Raw genomic sequence first — 20,130 nt, forward strand, 5'->3', positions numbered from 1 at the left:
TTATATAATATATTGCATTTAATGATCAAATCCAGATAATATCACAATGCACTCTTTATTAATGTAATATAATCTATGTCCTTTTTGACAAACATATTATATTATTTTGCTGTCTGTCCATCTGTCTGTCTGTGTGCGAGGGACATTTCAGTCCTGTAGATATCAGGACTTTTTAATAGTAAATTGGAGTTTACATAGATTTTGAATTTTGGCAATTCATATTAAAGTAATTATGAGAACATTTTCAACTTAAATTATTTTACATTATTTTAGTTTATTTTGATGGACTGTGTTTAGAAATCTTCAGACCTGTTATAAAACAAAATGTGAAGTATAAATCTATTGGCTAATGATCATGTCTTGATATATTGTATTGATATCTAATTGTTCACTCTGTTATTTGTTCATGTTGAAGGTTATATGCATAATTGTATATGACAATTAACAAATTAAATTATTATTTTAATAAAAAGTAAAATGAGTAAAATGTTGCAAAAAGAATCCAGTTTACTTGTTGACAATGAGCCCTAGTAATTAATTTAGTAATATTGAAGAGGGAATTACTAGAAAAAAAAATCAAGATTGAACTCAATGTCAAATCATGAAATACAAGTACACACTTCAGAAAAGAAATTGAATGCTTTCTCATTACATGCTGAAAGTGATTCATAGTGATGAAAGGTAGACTTTCTTCATGTGAAAAGACATGTTCAGATGATTCAAGGCTGCATTTAGATTTGCAGGATGATAACATTATGATCAGATGTTTTCTTGGAATTGATCAGGTCTAGTTTCTTCAAGATCAGGGTCAACCTGTCGGCAAGCAAATAATAAGAGAATTTCAATAGTAAAAGGATCTACAAGGATGTTAACCTTATTGCTATGATGCTGTAAAAAGTATAATGGGCTATGATTGCATTGGTAGTTTTTTTGTCAAAGGTCTTAGTAAGAAAGATTTAAATCTGGTTTGTAAAATGATTTAAGGGTTTTAAAGATTATGTATCACCCTCGTAGTGATTTATCATCATAATAGCAGATGTTAAAGGGTTCTTGGAAAAGATCAAATAAATATAAAGGCAATTTAACAGCAAAACATTTGAAATTTAATATATGTCGCAATGTTTTAATAAATATTTACATCAGGGTGTGCAATACTGTATACAGGGAAAAGATACTAATGTATTGCCCTTAATTTTTATTAAAAAGGGGCAAATTCAAAATATACAATATATTTTCTGAAACAAAACTGTGACTGGACAAATTTAAAACGGAACAAAATTGGTTGCAAGTGTGAACGGGCGAAAATAAAATGGGGCGAAAATAACCCTGTATACAGAACATATAAAGCTGAAGATACTGATGTATACATGTAGTAATTTTTTTAGGTCACCTGAGCTGAAAGCTCAAGTGAGCTTTTCTGATCACCCTTTGTCATTATTCCGTCCGTCTGTCCATCTGTAAACTTTTCACATATTCAACCTCTGGGCCAATTTTTACCAAACTTGGTACAAAGCATCCTTGGGTGAAGAGGAATTTTAATTGTTAAAATAAAGGGCCAAATCCCCTTCTAAGGGGAGATAATCAAGAAAATACAAAAATGATGGGGTCACTAAAAAATCTTCTCAAAAACCAGAAAAGCTGAAACTTATGTGGAAGCATCCTGGGGTAATGTTGATTCTAAATTGTTCAAATCATGACCCCAGGGGTTAGGGTGGAGCCACAATAGGGAATCCAATTTTTACATAGATTGAAATATATTGGAAAAAACTTTAAAAATCTTCTTCTCAAGAAACACTAGCTGGGCCAGAAAAGCTGAAACTTATTTGGAAGCATCCTATGGTATAGTAGAATCTAAAATGTTTGAATCATGACCCTTTGGGATTGGGCAAGGTCAAGATAGGTATTACAAAGGGAGAAATATGTTAAATAACAGAATGACCAAAGTTACTCAGGTGAGCAATGTGGTCCATGGGCATCTTATAGATTATTGTTGAAGACAAATGACCCTTTTATCATAATTGAGTCAATCAAGATTTAAAATTTTATCATATGACATACTTAGAATTTGTTTACTTATCCTTTGTATTTTTTCCTAGAACTCTGATTGCTGTGATCACGAGTTTGTTTTTTTTAATGCTTGATAATCGAGATAGGAGTATGGGCTTGTATTAATCATGTTTTTTCGGGCAAATGTCAACATTTCTGACTCATCATCATTTCCAGGCAAAATAGATTAATGATTATTTTATATTTCGCTTTTGTTATATTACTTTATTTTTTTTTTAATTGGTAAAGTTTACTCACCTTAAGTAATAAGAAAAGATGAAGGTTGTATAGAGCATTGGCATTTTCAAACCCCAGTGTTGTTGAACTATTTCTTAAGAGTAATGGTACTAAAAAGTCAACAAACATTCCAGATTTGGTCTAACCAATGTTACCTACATTGTACTTTTCTTGTTTTTAGAATTTTGATATCATGACTACCAACAGTATATAGAAATGGGTGTTTTAGATCTTTTAATTTGTATTATTCAATATTTATTGTAAAAGTAATATAATTAAAAAAAAAACACAATAGTTCTGTGTGACTACATACAGAAATAAACATCTAGTATGTCTGTATGTTTGTGTTGTATAACTCTTGATGAGTGTTCCACTCTTTTGAAAAATGTTTTCCTACTTGTTCACATTTCCGTATCATCGTTATATAATCCTTTGGAAAAATAATTTTCCAATTTCAAATGTTTAAGTGTTTGGATTTTTTTAAAAACGTTTAGAAACTGGTTTAGAAATTCAGAATGTTATTAAATTTTTGAATAGTTTTGCGAAGATATAATGGAAGCTATTTAATTTAAATTCATGTACTCTTGCCTCTTTTCAGGCCATTCGGGTATTTTTTCTGGTACGAGACTTGTCCTTGACCTTGCTGAAAGAGGAAGAACTTCAGCTGCCACTCAACCGTGACCAAGCTTCAGTCAAAACCAATGATATCTTAGATCTAAGTAAGTAAAGACACAAAATTCTGGGACTTCAGTATTTTCTTTGCATGAAGAAACAATGCATTTGATGATTTTGGGTTAAAATATCAAAACAGTAGAGTGCATGTCACACAGCACGTACCAATCAGACAACTATGCCTCAAATTTCTGAATCATGAAAGAAATTTTGAATAGGGGTATTCTTACTTTACAAATTTTATCTTGGATACATTAATTTTTATAAAGAATTATTTCTATGATGCAACATTGTCACGTTTCAGAATAAAGCTCTTGCCAAATATTATTGTATTATAATTTTTTTCAAAATGTCCAAAATAAAAGAAATTATATCCTTTTATCTCATTTGAGTTGAAGGCTCATGTGAGCTTTTCTGTTTTTCTGTTCATTGTATATCTGTCATTGCCATTGTCACTTTTGTAAACTTTTTGTCTTTTAACCTTCTTCTTTCGAAAAAATTGACCAAATTCAACCAAACTTTGCACAGACTCTGGAGGCCAAGTAATTCAAATTTGATCTAATAAAGGACTTAAGGAAGATTATCAGAAAACGATAAAAGTTGTTTTTTTTAAAATTACTTCTCATAATCCACAGGGCCAAAAAAGATTATCATATTAAATTGCGATCTCAGGTTAGCACTGTGCCCATTTGGCCTCTTGTTCTAATAACAGAAGAAAAAAAAACAATCCAAACATGCATTTAGATTAATGACTTAATAAATATTTAGTTAAAATATAAGATAAACACTTTTAAATATTTCTGATTAAGAATTTCAAGCATAGAAATGTCAAAAGATGCCAAAAACAAAGAACTTTTCTGCGTGCATGAAGGTTATAGTATTTATCAGAGTTTAGATAAGATATCTATAAATGCACAAACATTCAAGATTAATTCTTTAAAAATTTGCATAGAAATATTTGCTGGAAATGTTGTGCAAGTGATGCTGCCATTAAAATAACTATTGCAAGAAATCTCTCCTTTATTGTGAACCCAATTTTTAGCTGGAAAAATATTATCTCATGGAATGTTTACGCTATTTCCAAGTTTTTGCTATTTCCAAGTTTTTCCTGGAAAAGTGTGATAAACTGATTACATGCAGAAATGTGCAGTAGATTTTATGTCAATTTTATTCACATCTTAGTACAGTCAAACCTGCCTTGGAGGTCTAGTGCCCTGTACATGGCCCTTAAAAAAATCTCAACATCCTTATTGATAAAAAAGCAATACTTTTTGACCTAACTACAAGCACACTATTTTAAGTTATTTAAGCCTTATAAAGTGTAAAATAACATTCCATCAAAGTCTCTATTTAAAGAACAATATAATAAGTGTATTCTCCTATTTTTAGAAATCTTTGATTCTCCATAATCAACCAGTGATTTTTTATAACTCGGTCATGCAGTAGGTCAAGGTTTCATTTTTTTCTAGATTTAATATATGAAATAGATATAACATTTCTTATTTCCATACACATGTTCATTTAGAATTATAAATAACATGAACATATACATTGGAAATGAAGATTACCTCTTAGTCTATAGCCTAGAATTCCTAGACAACAGTCACTCTGTGCTGAATCTTCATTTTTAGCGTAGCTTAAATATTTAGCTTATACAATGTTCTATGTATACTAAAGAAAAAAAATGAGGTGAACAAAAGACAATTGTTTTGTGGATGTAGCTCTTTATATCATTGACCCTATTCCAAAAATAAAGTGGAATAAAAGGTTTCTATTTCAAACACTAGTATACAATAATTTTGTAGAAGTATTTATTTCTGCCAGACTCTTGCAGAACGTTAAATTGACTACTGTATATGCTTAGGTTATAACTTGGCTTGCCTAAATTCTATTTCATTCACTTAATTAAGATTCTACACCACATTTCTCATTTCAACAAATAAAATTGACATATAATAAAGAAATGATTTTTTTTCTGTAGAAAAGAATTGAAGATCAGATAAAAATAGAAAATCTATTTCAGGCAATTTTCAAAAAAAAATTGTTAACCTTTTTTTTTAGTCATCAGGGTTAACTTAAGATTGGTAATAATAAGAAAACCAATCATTTGTTTATTTTGGCCTTATACAGCAACTTTCCATTTTTAGCTCATCTGAGCTGAAGGCTCAAGTGAGCTTTTCTGATCAAAATTTGTCTGTCGTCGTTGTCCTTGTTGTTGGCAGCTGCTGTGTCGTTGTAAACTTTTTATATTTTCTTCTTCTTCTTCTCAAGGCCACTGGGCCAATTTCAACCAAACTCACCACAAAGTATCCATTGGTAAAGGGGATTCTAGTTTGTTCAAATGAAGGACCACGCACTTTCAAAGGGGAGATAATTACGAATTAGTGAAAAATTAATGGCATCTTTTCAAAAATCTTCTTCTCAAGAATACTGGGCCAGAAAAGATGAAACTCATGTGGGAGCATCCACAGGTAGTGTAGATTCAAGTTTGTGCAAATCATGACCCTGTGGGGTAGGGTGGGGCCGCAATGGGGAATCAAATTTTTACATAGAAATATATAGGAAAAATCTTTGAAAATCTTCTTCTCAAGAACCACTGGGCCAGAAAAGCTGAAACTTATGTGCACATAGAAGGATCCTGGGACTACACAGGAAACATCTTCTTCTCAAGAACAGCAAAGCTGTGACTGGTCACAGTTTTATGAAATTATTCTCAGTTAGTGTAGATTCAAATTTGTTCAAATCAAGACCCCAGGGGGTTGGGTGGGGCCACAATGTAGTATCAAAGTTTAACATAGGAATACATATGAAAAATCTTTAATTTAAAAGTCTTCTTCTCAAGAACCACTGGACCAGAAAAGATGAAACTCATGTGGAAGCACCTTCAGGTACAGGTAGTGTAGATTAAAGTTCGTTCAAATCATGATCCGGGGGGGGGGGGGGGGCACAATGGGGGATCAAAGTTTAACATAGGACTTTGTAGGAAAATTTTTAAACATCTTTTTTCAAGAATAGAAATGACTGGTCATAGTTTTATGAAATTATCCTCAGGTAGTGTAGATTCAAGTTTGTTCAAATCAAGACCCCAGGGGGGCAGGGTGGGGCCAGAATGGGAATAAAAGGAATACATAGGAAAATCTTTAAAAATCTTCTCAAGAACAGCAAATCCATGATTGGTCATAGTTATATTGAGGCATTCTCTTGTAGTGTAGATTTAAGTTTGTCAAAACCATGACCCCTGGGGCAAGGGTGGGGCCATAATGGGTGATCAAATTTTCAAGAAGTGTTACATAGAAAAAAAATCTTTAAAATTCTTCTTGAGAACAGTAAAGCTGATTGTTCATATTTATATGGAAGCATCCTTTGGTAGTGTAGATTCAAGTTTGTTTAAATCATGACCCTTGGCATAGAATGGGGCCGCAATGTGTGATCAAGGTTTTATGTAGGAATATATAGGAAAAATTGTTAAAATTCTTCACAAGAACAGCAAAGCCATGATTGATCATCAATATAAAAGCATCAAAAAGTAATGCAGATTTAAATTTGTTCAAATCATGACCAACCAGGAGAATAGAGGAGCCATTAAAGTGGATCATTATGAGTTAAACAAAGGAATATAACGGTTATATCAATCAAAATTTTCCATCTTATTAACAGCAAAGCTTTTATGTATCATAATAATTAAAAAGCATCCACAGGAAGTATAGATTTAAGTTTGTTCAAATACCCCCTCTCCCCTGAACCCACTTTTATATTTAAACTTTTCAATACTGAACTGGTTTTTGCATTTATGTAGCCAGTTGCTCAGGTGAGCGATGTGGCCCCTGGGCCTCTTATAAATGTCCATACAGTTCTGAGAAATTATTCAAATTAAGGTAAATCTTGAAATGCTACATGTATATCAGATATACAGCCTTATACCCCACTTGAATCATATTGCTTGCAATTAGGCCTAACTCAAAATAAATCACACACCAGATTCTTAATTTCTCTCTGTTCAAAATCTCAGTTACTTTGAAGTTGTTATCACTTGCATTCAAGTAATTCTAGGGTCCTTTGAACTGCATGATAATGGATTTGTCTTTATGATAGTTGTTTTGAAGTCAGGCTGTTACAACCACCCATCAATTCTTATGAAACATAGGTTAACTAGATGTATTTGTTTACACAGAAAACTGACTTTATTTTTACTACTTCAACAATTAAAAGAATTTATAGGTTTGAGTTTAATTGTGTGGTTTCATCTTCTGACATTTCATTGGAGGGTTACTTTCATAAGACAACAAAGTCATGTATACCAAATCCCTGAACAACACTGTTATTGTCGAAAAATAATCTTAAATAGTTTAAAAATAAAGACAATGACAACAAAGAGATGAAAGTCATGACAAAAAGATTTGGTTGCTGTGATGTCAAACTGAATACAAGCTACTGTTAATTCATGGTTATGAAAAACGTCTTTGACGTACAGTCAAAAGACAGTGAAACCTGTATAATCTGGGTTTTGTGTAATTCATAATCTTGCTTAAAACAAATTTAGCTTTACGACCATTTAAGCAAAATCATTTGTTATTCTTTTGTTGAAAAAACACATAATAAACTCAATAGACTAACATGAACGAACGAAGGAAATTTGGGTTGAAATCCCCATATTGTTCCAAGAAATTTTTATGAGTCCATGTGAAAAACAAGATGTGTTTGTGAAACACTATGCGCCCTGTGGTAACAAAGTTCAAAAAAACTATTTTTTGCAGATAAGTCACAGTCAAGGTCACAAGGTCATTAACCTTGGTGCCATTTGAAAGAGCTTCATTGGTCAAGTATGCATACCAAATATGAAGTCTCTATCTCTCATGGTTCAAAAGTTATGGCGAAGGTTAAAGTTGACAACAGACAAACAGACAGGACAAAAACAATATACGCCTCGGACCTATCGATCCGGGCGCATAAAAATCCAAACTTCCAATTATCCTTTGCGTTGCATTGCAACATGCTTAAACATTGCAACAACTTAACTTGAAAAAAAAATTACAAACAATGATTTTATGCAATATCCATACCACAAAATCATCATTTGTGTCCTAAGTCAAGAACTTTTTATTTGACATCATACTTTTGTCACTTAAACAGCGCAGTGTTTCCAATTTTGTCGGAAACTTCCGAGAAGCTCAGAATTTTGATCTCAGTGCATGGGAATTGATTTTTATTTAGTTTTCTTTTTTCCTTGTGATTTTTTTTAATTGAATTGAAGATAGCTAGTACATTCCTAAGCTGTGTATAGGTTTTCGATAGTATATAACTGCACTAATGTCCCAGTGGTCACTGTAAAACATATTACATGTGGTGCACATTGTACAGTGTATTTCCAATATTAATTACAGGTTTTTCTGTTGCTTTGAACTTTGAATGTATAATTAAGATTTTTCTGCAGTCTCCTGAATTCCAGTATATAAAGAGTAGCCGGTAGTTAGAACTTAAATTATTTCAATTATATGCGTCCATTTCTTAGAATTAATTAAGACAATTTAAACTTGCATTTAAAGCAGGTGTTGATCTATGTTTTACACAAAAAGAAAGAATATGCATGTAGAATAATAATAAAAAAAATTTAAAGTACAAATCTTCCTACTTGAAATTTTTTAAAAGTAGTGAAGTTTTTAAATTTTAATGAAAAAGACTTTAGTGTGATTTTCTTATTAGTCTATAAACTTTTAATTAAAACATGATTGTCAATTAGTTAAAATTCTAGAAGGGTTTTTTATTGTGTAACTGTGCACATGCATAGCCTCATACAAAAAAATCTGAGGAAATATAAAATTCATAGTTATATTTCTATTTGTAATTGTATAATGAATTTCATTATAATATCATGTGCGTATTTAGTCATGGAAAGTACACAGAAACTTTATTATATGTGGAACTCATTCATAATAAGGAAAATGCGTATTAGGCAATGGAAATTATACTTTTAAAAAAGTTAATGTTTTGGTTTCTTTGGAGGTTGAAAAAGTAGATCTTAATTTGAAATGAACGATCACTTATTGGAATAATGGACCATAGAATTTATTTTGGATTGCATTAAATGGTTTCTGAATGTCCATGAAAAGTTTAAAATAAAGGATTATGTAATATAAGGTTACTAGACCAAAACTATTGAGATACGAAGTCAAACGTAAATGGAAAGCCTTTAAAACCTATTTTAAGAAATGACTTGACTAGGTATCAGGAAAACACCTAATAAATTTCCAGCTTTATAATTATGTTTTTTATTTGGAAAAAATGGGAAATAATATCTGCAATGTTGGCAAAACATTTATAAAGTAATGTCAGTGTCATTGTACCGGGTATATATGAAAGGTGTACCCCAGATGTTATCGACAGCCAATGCATGTATATATAACACAGGTGTAAGAGATACATTGACTTCATCTAAAATTTTTCAATGCACCATTCAAAATATAAAAAAAAACATATAATGCATTTAATACAGGATTGAAATTGTAGACAACTGTGAACAGTTGGTGTCATTTTTATACGCCCGTCTTAAGACGGGTCGTATTATGTTATAGGCTTCATGTCCGTCCGTCCGTCCGTCTGTCCGTCCGTCCGAAGTATAAACTATAACTTGAATGCTATTAGGCCTAGGATTATCAAACTTTGCTGATACTTCTTGGGTAGACGGTGTGTTTGCTCTGACCTTTAATAAAGATACTATAGCCAAATATGGAAAAATGCTCATAACTAGAAAACTATTAGACCTAGAGCTTTCAAACTTGGCAAAAGTATACATCTAGAGTAGAAGGTGTGTCGCGGCCTATTCCAAGGTCACTGTGACCTTTAATTAAAGTGATTTTTTTAAAAAACTAAGTTTTTTAAATAAATTTCATAATCCTAAAAAATGTAAAAATATAGTTGTATCCTTATTAAAAGATGTTAAATTAAGTAAAAACTTATTTTTTCATTATATACTTTACAGCAATCTGTAACAAATGTTTATGCTTTGAGAGGAATTCAGTTTGTCCCATGGGCATAATTATCAAGCACTGGTCAAGAAGAATTTCGATAGCAGAAATTTGCATGTCAAATTAGAGAGAAATTAATGAGTTTAATGTCAGGAGCTAAGAGCGTCTTTAGATTTGATGCAGAGTTATCTTAATTTATCCCTTGAGAGTTGGGCAAAAAGAAATGGCCTCATAGTTGCTTGTGTTAATTAAAAATTCTTGATGGCTAGTCCAAGATCTTTCAATTGGTGTAATTAATTTAAACAAATTAATGTTTTAGTGTATGATTAAAACTAAATTCTCTGTATAATATGATTAAAACTATATATATGTGTTCATTGAAAAAAAAAATTATTTTTGCAACAAATATGCTATAAACAAATATGGAAAAACCTGTCCAGCTCATAACTAGAACATTATTAGACCTAGAGCTTTGGCAAAAGTATACATCTAAAGTAGAAGGTGTGTCTGGGCCTATTTCAAGGTCACTGTGACCTTTAATTAAAGTGATTTATTTTTTTAAACTAAGTTTTTTAAATTCTAAATTTCATAATCCTAAAAAATGTAAAAATAATAGTTGTATCCTTATTAAAAGATGTTAAATTAAGCAAAAACTTATTTTTTCATTATATACTTTACAGCAATCTGTAAGAAATGTTTATGCTTTGAGAGGAATTCAGTATATATGCATAATTATCAAGCACTGAGAAGAATTTTGATAGCAGAAATTTGCATGTCAAATTAGAGAGAAATTAATGAGTTTATTGTCAGGAGCTAAGAGGTCTCTATAGATCTGATGCAGAGTTATCTTAATTTATCCCTTGAGAGTTGGGCAAAAAGAAATGGCCTCATGGTTGCTTGTGTAAATTAAGAGTTCTTGATGGCTAGTCCAAGATCTTTCAGTTGGTGTAATTAATTAAAACAAATTGATGTTGTAGTGTATGATTAAAACTAAATTAGTATTGTACAATATGATTAAAACTAATTATACATGTTCATTGAAAAAAAAATTATATTTCAATTTTTATATATATATTTGCAACAATTTGCAGTCATGCCTCACTTAAAATTTTATAGTCTGAAGAATAATTTATGTTTGATTTTTGACTAGCATTTCCATTATTTCATAAAATATGCAATAAACAATTTTAAGCTGCAGATCGATGGATATTTGTTATGCTCTAACATAGTTTAGAAGTATATGATGTTATTATTTGTTATAATCAATCCCTACACTGTAAAGTCTCTTAGAGATGTATGATAAGAAATGGAAATTAGATAATTGAAATTTGTGTCAATCTTTTAATCAAGGCTACCTGATTTTCTTTCATCTTAACCAATTCATGATTAGTAATATGCGTATCATGCTGTGATTTCAAGTATAACTATTTAATAATGCACACTGTGAGTTTTGGATGATAACCTATATGCACTGATCTTCAGAGAAAACCAAAACAGTGTTTATTTCAGTATCATTGTAAGGTTTAAATATTAATTATGGTTCATGACTTGAGTGCTGATTTTCATGTGATAAGATCCATGTTGACCCATTACATACAATGAAGCGCATTGAAGTGGTAAAATTTTCTGTGAACGTTTTGATATCTTTAGAACGTTTATTGTCATCTTATACACGCCCATTTCTTTAGAAATGGACAAAACGGTCAATTTGGAATATCTGTAGAACAGGTTTTCCATAAATATAATAGCACAACAATTGACGGACTAAATAGAACATAATTCTTTGTATCGAAACGTGTTGTGTTAACTTCAGTAGACATGGTGTTTGCAAATTCGTTGCAATTTGAGTTTAAAAAGCAGAAATTCTTTCTTCTAATTTTTTTAAAGCTCCATTTCGGTGTAACTCATGTTGCTTGTCACGAATGCGGGGTGTCCTGGACATTACGAGAATATTTGTTTCTAAAGAAATGGGCGTTTCATAATGTTATAATTGATGTTCAAAACAAGTAGAACGTTTACACAGAAAATTTTACCACTTCAATGTGCTTCATTGTATATATGACAGTTACAGAACTTTGAATGAAAAATTTTACGTTATAAGTACGTAACACTTATAAAATTACAGTACAATTGGTCAATACTACTGATATTTTAACATAGAACTGCTTTTCTCTCTTTTTTTATATGTTTGTTTATATATGTGTTTGCCCTTTATTTAACCTGTCGAACACATTGGGATCACTCTGTCATCTGTTTGTATGCGTGCAGGAACTGTCTCCTGAACACCCTGGATAAATGCATTTTGTTCATTGCAATACAATCTTGATTTTATTTGCCATATTTCCACCTTTTCCTTAAAACTACATATTTATTAATCGTATGATAAGAAATATGCTTTAGTGTAAGCAAAAATAAGCTGTAATTTTTATAACCACTGGTTTAATATTTTTTCTTGGTCTTTAATATATTATTTTTCTTCTTCAGATAACAGTGACCTTATTGCTTGCACAGTGGTCATGAGAGACACGTAAGTTGTTTATTTTATCATCAATCCAAATATATCTATGATGAAATGTCAACTATATTTAAAAACATGAGGGGGGCTTCCCTTCTTCCATGTAATACTCCCAACCACCTAAGCTTTTGTAAAAGAGATAGATAACCATAATAGAAAGAGAAATATTTCCATTTCTAATTTTTTTTCTGTGATACCTCATTGAAAGTTGTCGGAGTTTATTTCTTGATAATTCTGCCGGAATGTAAATTAGGTAGGTTGATAGGTCAGGAGCTAAGGAGGCCTAATATGCGAAGCCCGTTATGCATAAATTATCCCATGTTTCCCACTATCGTTGATGTCCCTGGCATACTACACTAACTAGACAGTGATTCCTTAAAAAATAATCATGGTAGCCAGACATAATAACCATTAAAGAGACAAGGAGATAGCCATGATAGACAGCAAATTAGCATTGTGGAAAGACAGCTAATAGCCATGAAATAGACAGACAGCTAATAACCATCATAAATAGACAGCTAATAACCATTTTTGACAGACAGGTAATAGCTCTGATAAAGATAGACAGATAGTTAACCGTAAGAGACAGGCAGACAGCTAAAAAACATGATATGGACACACAGCTTACCATGATAGACAAACAGCTAATAACTTTGATAGAGACAAACAGATACCATGATAGACAGACAACAAATGACCAGTATGAACAGACAGCTAATAACCATTATAGAGACAAACAGTTAACCATGATAGACAGACAGCAAATAACCATTACGGACAGATGACTAATAGCCATGTTAAAGATAAGCAGATAGTTAACCATGAAAAACAGCAAATAACCATTATGGACAGACAGCTTATAGCCCCTATAAAGGTAGACAAATAGATATCCATGATAGACAGACAGCAAATAACCATTATAGACAAACAGCTTATAGTCCTGATAAAGATAGACAGATTGTTAACCATGATAGAGAGACAGCAAATAACCATTATAGACTGACCACTAATAGCCCTGATAAAGATGGAAAGGTAGTAAACCATGATAGACAGCTAAAAACTATTATAGACAGACAGGTAATAACCATTACAGAGACACATAGATGTCCATGATAGACAGACAGTGAGACAGACAAATTATTATGCAATACCTATGATAGACAGACAGATAATAAGAAAGTTAGAGACAGACATAACCATAATAGACAGACAGTGTTGGCCAAACACAATGTGGAATGAAAACAAGAAAACAAAGATTAAATCCAGCTGTTATTCAAGGACCAGCCACAGTGTGTACAATTGTTCCCCATTCTAACTAAGTTTTTGGTGTTTTTCCAGGAGGAAGCAGGAGAGGCGATTCCTGGTTATAGACAAGTTACAGATGATTCTAGTGGAGCCCGACACCAGAAGACTGGGCTGGGGGGTGGTCCGCTTTGTTGGTTATCTACAGGTAAGTCATCAGTCAGTGTGTAGTTAACATGACACCAGAAGACTGGGTCCGCTTTGTTGGTTATCTACAGGTAAGTCATCAGTCAATGTGTAGTTAACATGACACCAGAAGACTGGGCTGGGGGGTCGTCCGCTTTGTCGGTTATCTACAGGTAAGTCATCAGTCAATGTGTAGTTAACATGACACCAGAAGACTGGGCTGGGGGTGGTCCGCTTTGTTGGTTATCTACAGGTAAGTCATCAGTCAATGTGTAGTTAACATGACACCAGAAGACTGGGCTGGGGGTGGTCCGCTTTGTTGGTTATCTACAGGTAAGCCATCAGTCAGTGTGTAGTTAACATGACACCAGAAGACTGGGCTGGGGGTGGTCTGCTTTGTTGGTTATCTACAGGTAAGTCATCAGTCAGTGTGTAGTTAACATGACACCAGAAGACTGGGCTGGGGGTGGTCCGCTTTGTTGGTTATCTACAGGTAAGCCATCAGTCAATGTGTAGTTAACATGATAAGGCAAGCGAATAATCAGTTGTAGCTGCAGGATGCAACACTCACCTACCTTATTCTATTACAATTTTTTTTTTTCACCAGAATTATATTGAAATGCTGCTGGGGCTGTTTTGTGCTTTGTCCTTAATGATGTTATAAAGAGTCATTATTTTAAACCATTTGGCTACAGCTCCCATTTTAAACTGTTTAGCTGCAGCTCCTGGGCCTTTCAAAAGCCAAAAATTCTTTCTTACTTAGGGATAATAAAAATTCAACCTTGTAAGCTCTAACTGTGTTTCGAAACAACTCATAAACACAACACATTTTACAGAAATTCATTCAGTTATGAGAACAGGGTTTTCATAACTTGAAAACTTTGATGGGCCATTAATTTCCATTTATTCAAAACAAAATCACATTAAACTAAAGGGAATGAAAATAAGAATATTTATGAAATCTTTGTTTACGGAAATGCTTGTGTAATGTATGTATCTTGGCATGCTTCAAAATTAATGACAATTTGCTATAGGATATGATTTATAGTTTTACTTACATGACATTGTCAACAATTTGAAAATTTATAGATCTTATTACTCTAAAGGTTAGGCTACAGCTGTTGATTTATATTGTTTACATTTTTTTTTTCTTTCTTTTTTTTTTTTTTTTTTTTTCTCTTTTTTTTTTTTTTTTTTTTGCTTTAAACTTGTTTATAATAAAAGAATATAGCCTGAAAATCCAAACCTTTTTAAATGGAGGACTTTATTTGTTTCAACAAATTTAAAAGTCTTTTGAAGAGTTAACAATAAGAACTCTGTTAAAATGTATGTTCGAGTCTTTATGGAGATAACAGTCAATACAATAACTTTTTTTTTCACAAATGCAGTAATGTTCTTAAGTCAAAATGTTGACTGACATCTCTATTATTCCATTGCTGACCCATTATTTTCACGTCGAATTTTCAATGGATTTGTTTCCTTTACCAAATCATGAGGAGCACATAATGAGTGTAACTGTGTGACTGGGGATGTTTACCCCTCCAAGACATCTGATTCATTCTCAGTTTTTAAAGGACTTGTGTTGGCTCTGCTTATGATTGCATTGAGAAAGCTCACAAATCCTTATGTTTGTATTATACTTGTACAATAGTTTGTTTGAAATACAATAGTTCTTTCCCAAGAGAAAAGCCCAGATGAGAACTGTCTCTGAAACCCTCTATTTAAACATGACATTAAAAGAAGCATTGATTCAATCCATGCTTAGTATTCTCTCAATGAAAAAGTTTTAATATAATGAAGTGAAAATAGAAATATTTCTAGGAAATTATTTTCATCCATTGAACTGATCATAAATAGATCTTTGAAAGATCGAATATATTTTGACTAGGCCTGGATACCATGCTTGACTCTTCCTAATTTATCTTATATGACAGTTAATGATTCAAATAAAAAAAAAATTCAGTTGTCAACAAACATGTTCATTGGCATGTGATAAATTATTCAATGTTTTTGACAGATATTAAGAGTTTTGAAGACCTTTGTTGATTTGATATTTAGTACTAATTGAAGTTTAAAATTATAGATTTTTGATTGATATTTTAAACAGATGAGCAATGTATGGTATGTTCTCCTTCGTGACCAGTATTTTGAAGACTTTTCTACAATATTTGCATCTACAATTTATCACATGTGTGACTTAAAATTTCACAACAGAGGTTTTCAAAAAGTCCCAATTTTATTTCTGAAAATGAGCTGAAATTTTAATAGTGAACAGATCTTCCTTTGATTGATAACAGAACAGAGGCCTTTAAAAATTAAGATGAAAAAGATTTTTTTTCTCTGATGTAAAGTCAACCTTCCTTGATGTAACAAAAAATCCGATTGCATAATATGCACTTCATGACCACGCAAGCAGGTGAATGGAATTTGACACTGACAAATCATTTTGTATTGATTTTCTTATTTCAAGTGGAGAAGAAATTTTTCAAAATTTTAAAAAGATCACCTACTACATTTTTATTTTAGAGATGAAGGATTTTCTTTTTTGGTCACATAAAAGAGATTTTACCAGTATTTGTATTTTTAGCTCTACATGTGTTTAAGTGGATTTTACATGTTTTTTTTCACTATTAATATGAAGTTTATGACTGCTTGAACCAATGTACTAGATTATGAATTATACTGGCATTGATATATTCTATTTTAGAGAACCAATTGATTAAGCTAATTATAGTACCCTTTAATTGTTAATTAATGTTCAAACATGTATCAGAGAGTTCCATTTAAAATGACTTTTCTGAGTATTGAGCTGAAAATACATGGCTGTCTTGGAATTTCTAAACAAGGTTAAAAAAAACTTTGAAGGCAGAAAATTTCAACTTTTGACAGACGTGTTGTAAAATTTATAGGTAAATTGAAGTCCATTCACCAGTAACTTTTTACCAATTGACAATGCAAGAACCAATAAAAAAATGTCTTCATCAATGATGGTGTTGATATCAGATAGGTTTGTTTTTTTTTTGGTCACTTGATGTTAGGCGTCTGGGTTTTTGGATCTTGGACAGGTCTATCATAATTTCTTCCTTAAACTCTTCAGGCTCATCTTATCTCCCATATTAGGACAGGCAAACAAACTGCCTTGGGTGAGCTAGGCCATATGCGAAAGGCTTGTGATTAATTATTGTAGGTTCTTTTGTCTTGGCCAGAAAGCTTAGTAAGTATAGTATCAGTTTAATGTTAAGGTAGCCTGGGTTTTGCATGTTGCATATTCTTCCTTCCTGTTACAACATGATCATGAGGAAGGAACTACAGATTTCAATTCAACTAATTTTTCATAGTATCTCTCTTTTTAAATTATAATATTTTTTATAGCAGAAACAAATATAAAAATTTCAGGCTTGGAAACTTTTAATGTTTCAAAATATTATCAAAATATGCATTTTTCTTTTTAGGTCACCTGAGTAACTCCGTCGTTTGTTGTCCGTCATGTGTTAACATTTGAACATTTTCAACTTCTTCTCTTAAATCACAGAACCAATTTCAACCAAATTTAGTATACAGCATCTATGGGGAATATAAATTGTGAATTTCATGGTCCCTGCCTCCCTGGGGCCTGGGGGTGGGGCCAAAACCACTAAAATTATTGCAATCTTTAAAAATCTTCTTCTTTACTCCGGGACATAGCAGGCAAACTGTTGGCATGAATGTATTGAGCATTCGTCTACCAAAATTGTGAAATTCATGGCCCCTGGGTCAGGGGTTCTAGTGCTAGGGTGGGGCTATATAGATTATATAGTGAAAATGCATTATTTCTTTAAAAATCTTCTCTGCTCCTGGATATTAAATAAACTAACCAAGTACATAGTTATGATGAGCAAGAGTGCCTTTTCCAAAATTGTGAATTTTATGGCCCCAGGGTCAGGGGTTCTGGTGTTAGGGCGGGGTTCTATTAATTATATGGTAAAAATGCATTAATTCTTTGAAAATCTTCTTCTCTGCTCCTGGGTTTTGAAAATCTAACTAAGTATATAGTTATGATGAGCAAGAGTGCCTCTTCCAAAATTGTGAATTTTATGGCCCAAGGGTCAGGGGTTCTGGTGTAAGGGCGGGGCTCTATTGATTATATAGTAAAAATGCATTAATTCCTTGAAAATCTTCTTCTCTGCTCCTGGGTATTAAATAAACTAACTAAGTATATAGTTATGATGAGCAAGAGTGCCTCTTCCAAAATTGTGAATTTTATAGCCCCAGGGTCAGGGGTTCTGGTGTTGGGGGGGGGGACTCTATTGATAATATAATGAAAATATTTTCCTTTGCTCCTGGGTTTTATGCCAATGATCCAAGTATATTTATGATGAAGAAAGGTGCATCTGAAGCAAAATGGTTATTTTTTATGCCCCCCCCCCCCCCCCCGGGGTCGGGGGGGGGGGGGGGGGGGGAGGTTACATAGTCTGAATATAAATTAATGCTTTGAAATCTGCTCTTTGGTATTAATTAACCATTTATGATAAAATTTGCAAAATTTTGAAATATGTGACCCCAGGATCAGTGGTTCTTTGGGATGAGGTGCACAACTGGTGATAAAGTGGAAGTGCATTTCCTCTTTGTTACTCTGATCTACCTCTGGGTATTAAGTAAATAGAGTAAGCATGGTAAGTATATAATTATGATAAGCAATGGTACCTCTTTCAAAATTGTGAATTGTGAATTACATGGCCTCTGGTTTAAAACACGAACCAAATTTAATTGTTTGAAAGTTGTTACACAATACTCAGGTGATCTGTAACACCGTGGGCCTCTTATATGATAAAATTTGCAAAATTTTGAAATATGTGGTCCCAGGGTCAGTGGTTCCTTTGGGGAGAGGTACAAAACTGGTTATAAAGTGGAAGTGCATTTTCTCTTTGTTACTATGATCTACCTCTGGGTATTAAGTAAGTAGAGTAAGCATGGTATGTTTATAATTATACCCCCCGCTTGAAAAGTGGGAGGGTATATAGTAATCGGGATTTCCGTCCGTCTGTTCGTCCGTCCGTCTGTTACGCTTTAAGGTAACCATCTCTTATCCGCAACTCCTCTTATACCAGTGAGTGAAATTTAATGAAACTTTCACAGAATCTTTATTATATATTGCCATTGTGCATCTCCTATTTTACTTTTTGATCCGACACACATTTTGGGTTTCCCGGCCACAGCAAAACATGGACTTTGTCATCAGTTATAATCATATGGGAGGCGGGGGGTATCATTTAGTGAGCTCATTGCTCACAGTACCTCTAGTTATGATAAGCAATGGTGCCTCTTTCAAAATTGTGAATTGTGAATTTCATCGCCTCTGGTTTAAAACACGAACCAAAGTTAATTGTTTGAAAGTTGTTACACAATACTCAGGTGACCTATAAGGCCCGTGGGCCTCTTGTCTTTTTTTTTAAATGTTCTTCTTGATATTAACTGACTTGTGTTTCAGGAAAATATTAGCTGCTTCTGTTAGCTAATGTTTCCTGCATTCAGATTAAATTAACATCCTACTCTCCTTCCAGAAACTGGTGAATCATTGCTGTAGCAATACTAGAGAATAACTTTGCTGATTCATCAATTTTTCTAAAGAAGATGTTTATTTTTAGCTAATATATCCAAGGATGATTTGTTATGGCTTGTAATGAATATGGCTGTGAGAAATAGAGTTTGCCATATCCATCCTTCTGTCCTGCTTTGCGTTTAGCTCAGTTCAAATATCAATTTTAAAGAAACTAAGATATTTTTATCAAACTTCAAATGCTGATAGATATTTGTAAGAGCTATGCAACGGCATCAACATTTTTTGACCTTGACTTCACTTTTCTTGAAGTAGAGTTTAGCTCAGTTTTAAAGATACCATACAAGATAGTTAATCAAACTTTAATTGTTAATAAATACAGATGTAGACTATTCAACTGCATCAACATATTTTTGGACTCTGACCTTTCCTTTCTTTCCTTTGACCCTGACTTCTCTTTTCTTAAATTTAACTATAGTGTCAAACTTCATATCATGATGCATACGAATGTAAGCTATTCAACTCCTTCAACATTTTTTGACCTTGACATTTCCTTTAACCTTGACCTCACTTTTCCTAATTTAGTGTCAAACTTAATATGCTGATAAATACTGATGTGAGTTTGACCCCACTTTTCTTCATTTGTTTTACTCAATTTTAAAGAAACCATACATAATATTTTTATCAACTTCAGATGCTAATACATACATGTACTGATGTAAGCTTTTGAAATG

The 20,130-nt window shown here is 32.5% G+C and overlaps 2 protein-coding genes across 3 annotated transcripts in view; one reads left to right on the forward strand and one right to left on the reverse strand.

The window, feature by feature from the left end:
- LOC134242872 (serine/threonine-protein kinase SBK1-like) overlaps positions 1-20,130 on the reverse strand; it is a 444,928-nt gene that overhangs the window by 240,724 nt on the left and 184,074 nt on the right. The window lies entirely within an intron of this gene.
- LOC134242863 (protein CLEC16A-like) overlaps positions 1-20,130 on the forward strand; it is an 81,304-nt gene that overhangs the window by 29,480 nt on the left and 31,694 nt on the right. For both annotated transcript variants that reach the window (XM_062725020.1, XM_062725021.1), the window contains exons 19-21: positions 2,882-3,002; positions 12,402-12,444; positions 13,771-13,882. In XM_062725020.1, coding sequence (XP_062581004.1) covers positions 2,882-3,002; positions 12,402-12,444; positions 13,771-13,882 — 276 coding nt within the window. The remainder of the gene's footprint in view (positions 1-2,881; positions 3,003-12,401; positions 12,445-13,770; positions 13,883-20,130) is intronic.

This window comes from Saccostrea cucullata, unplaced genomic scaffold (assembly GCF_032062105.1).
Source record: "Saccostrea cucullata isolate Sc308-1 unplaced genomic scaffold, CSIRO_AGI_Scuc_v1 ctg191, whole genome shotgun sequence".
Taxonomy (NCBI): Eukaryota; Metazoa; Mollusca; class Bivalvia; order Ostreida; family Ostreidae; genus Saccostrea; species Saccostrea cuccullata.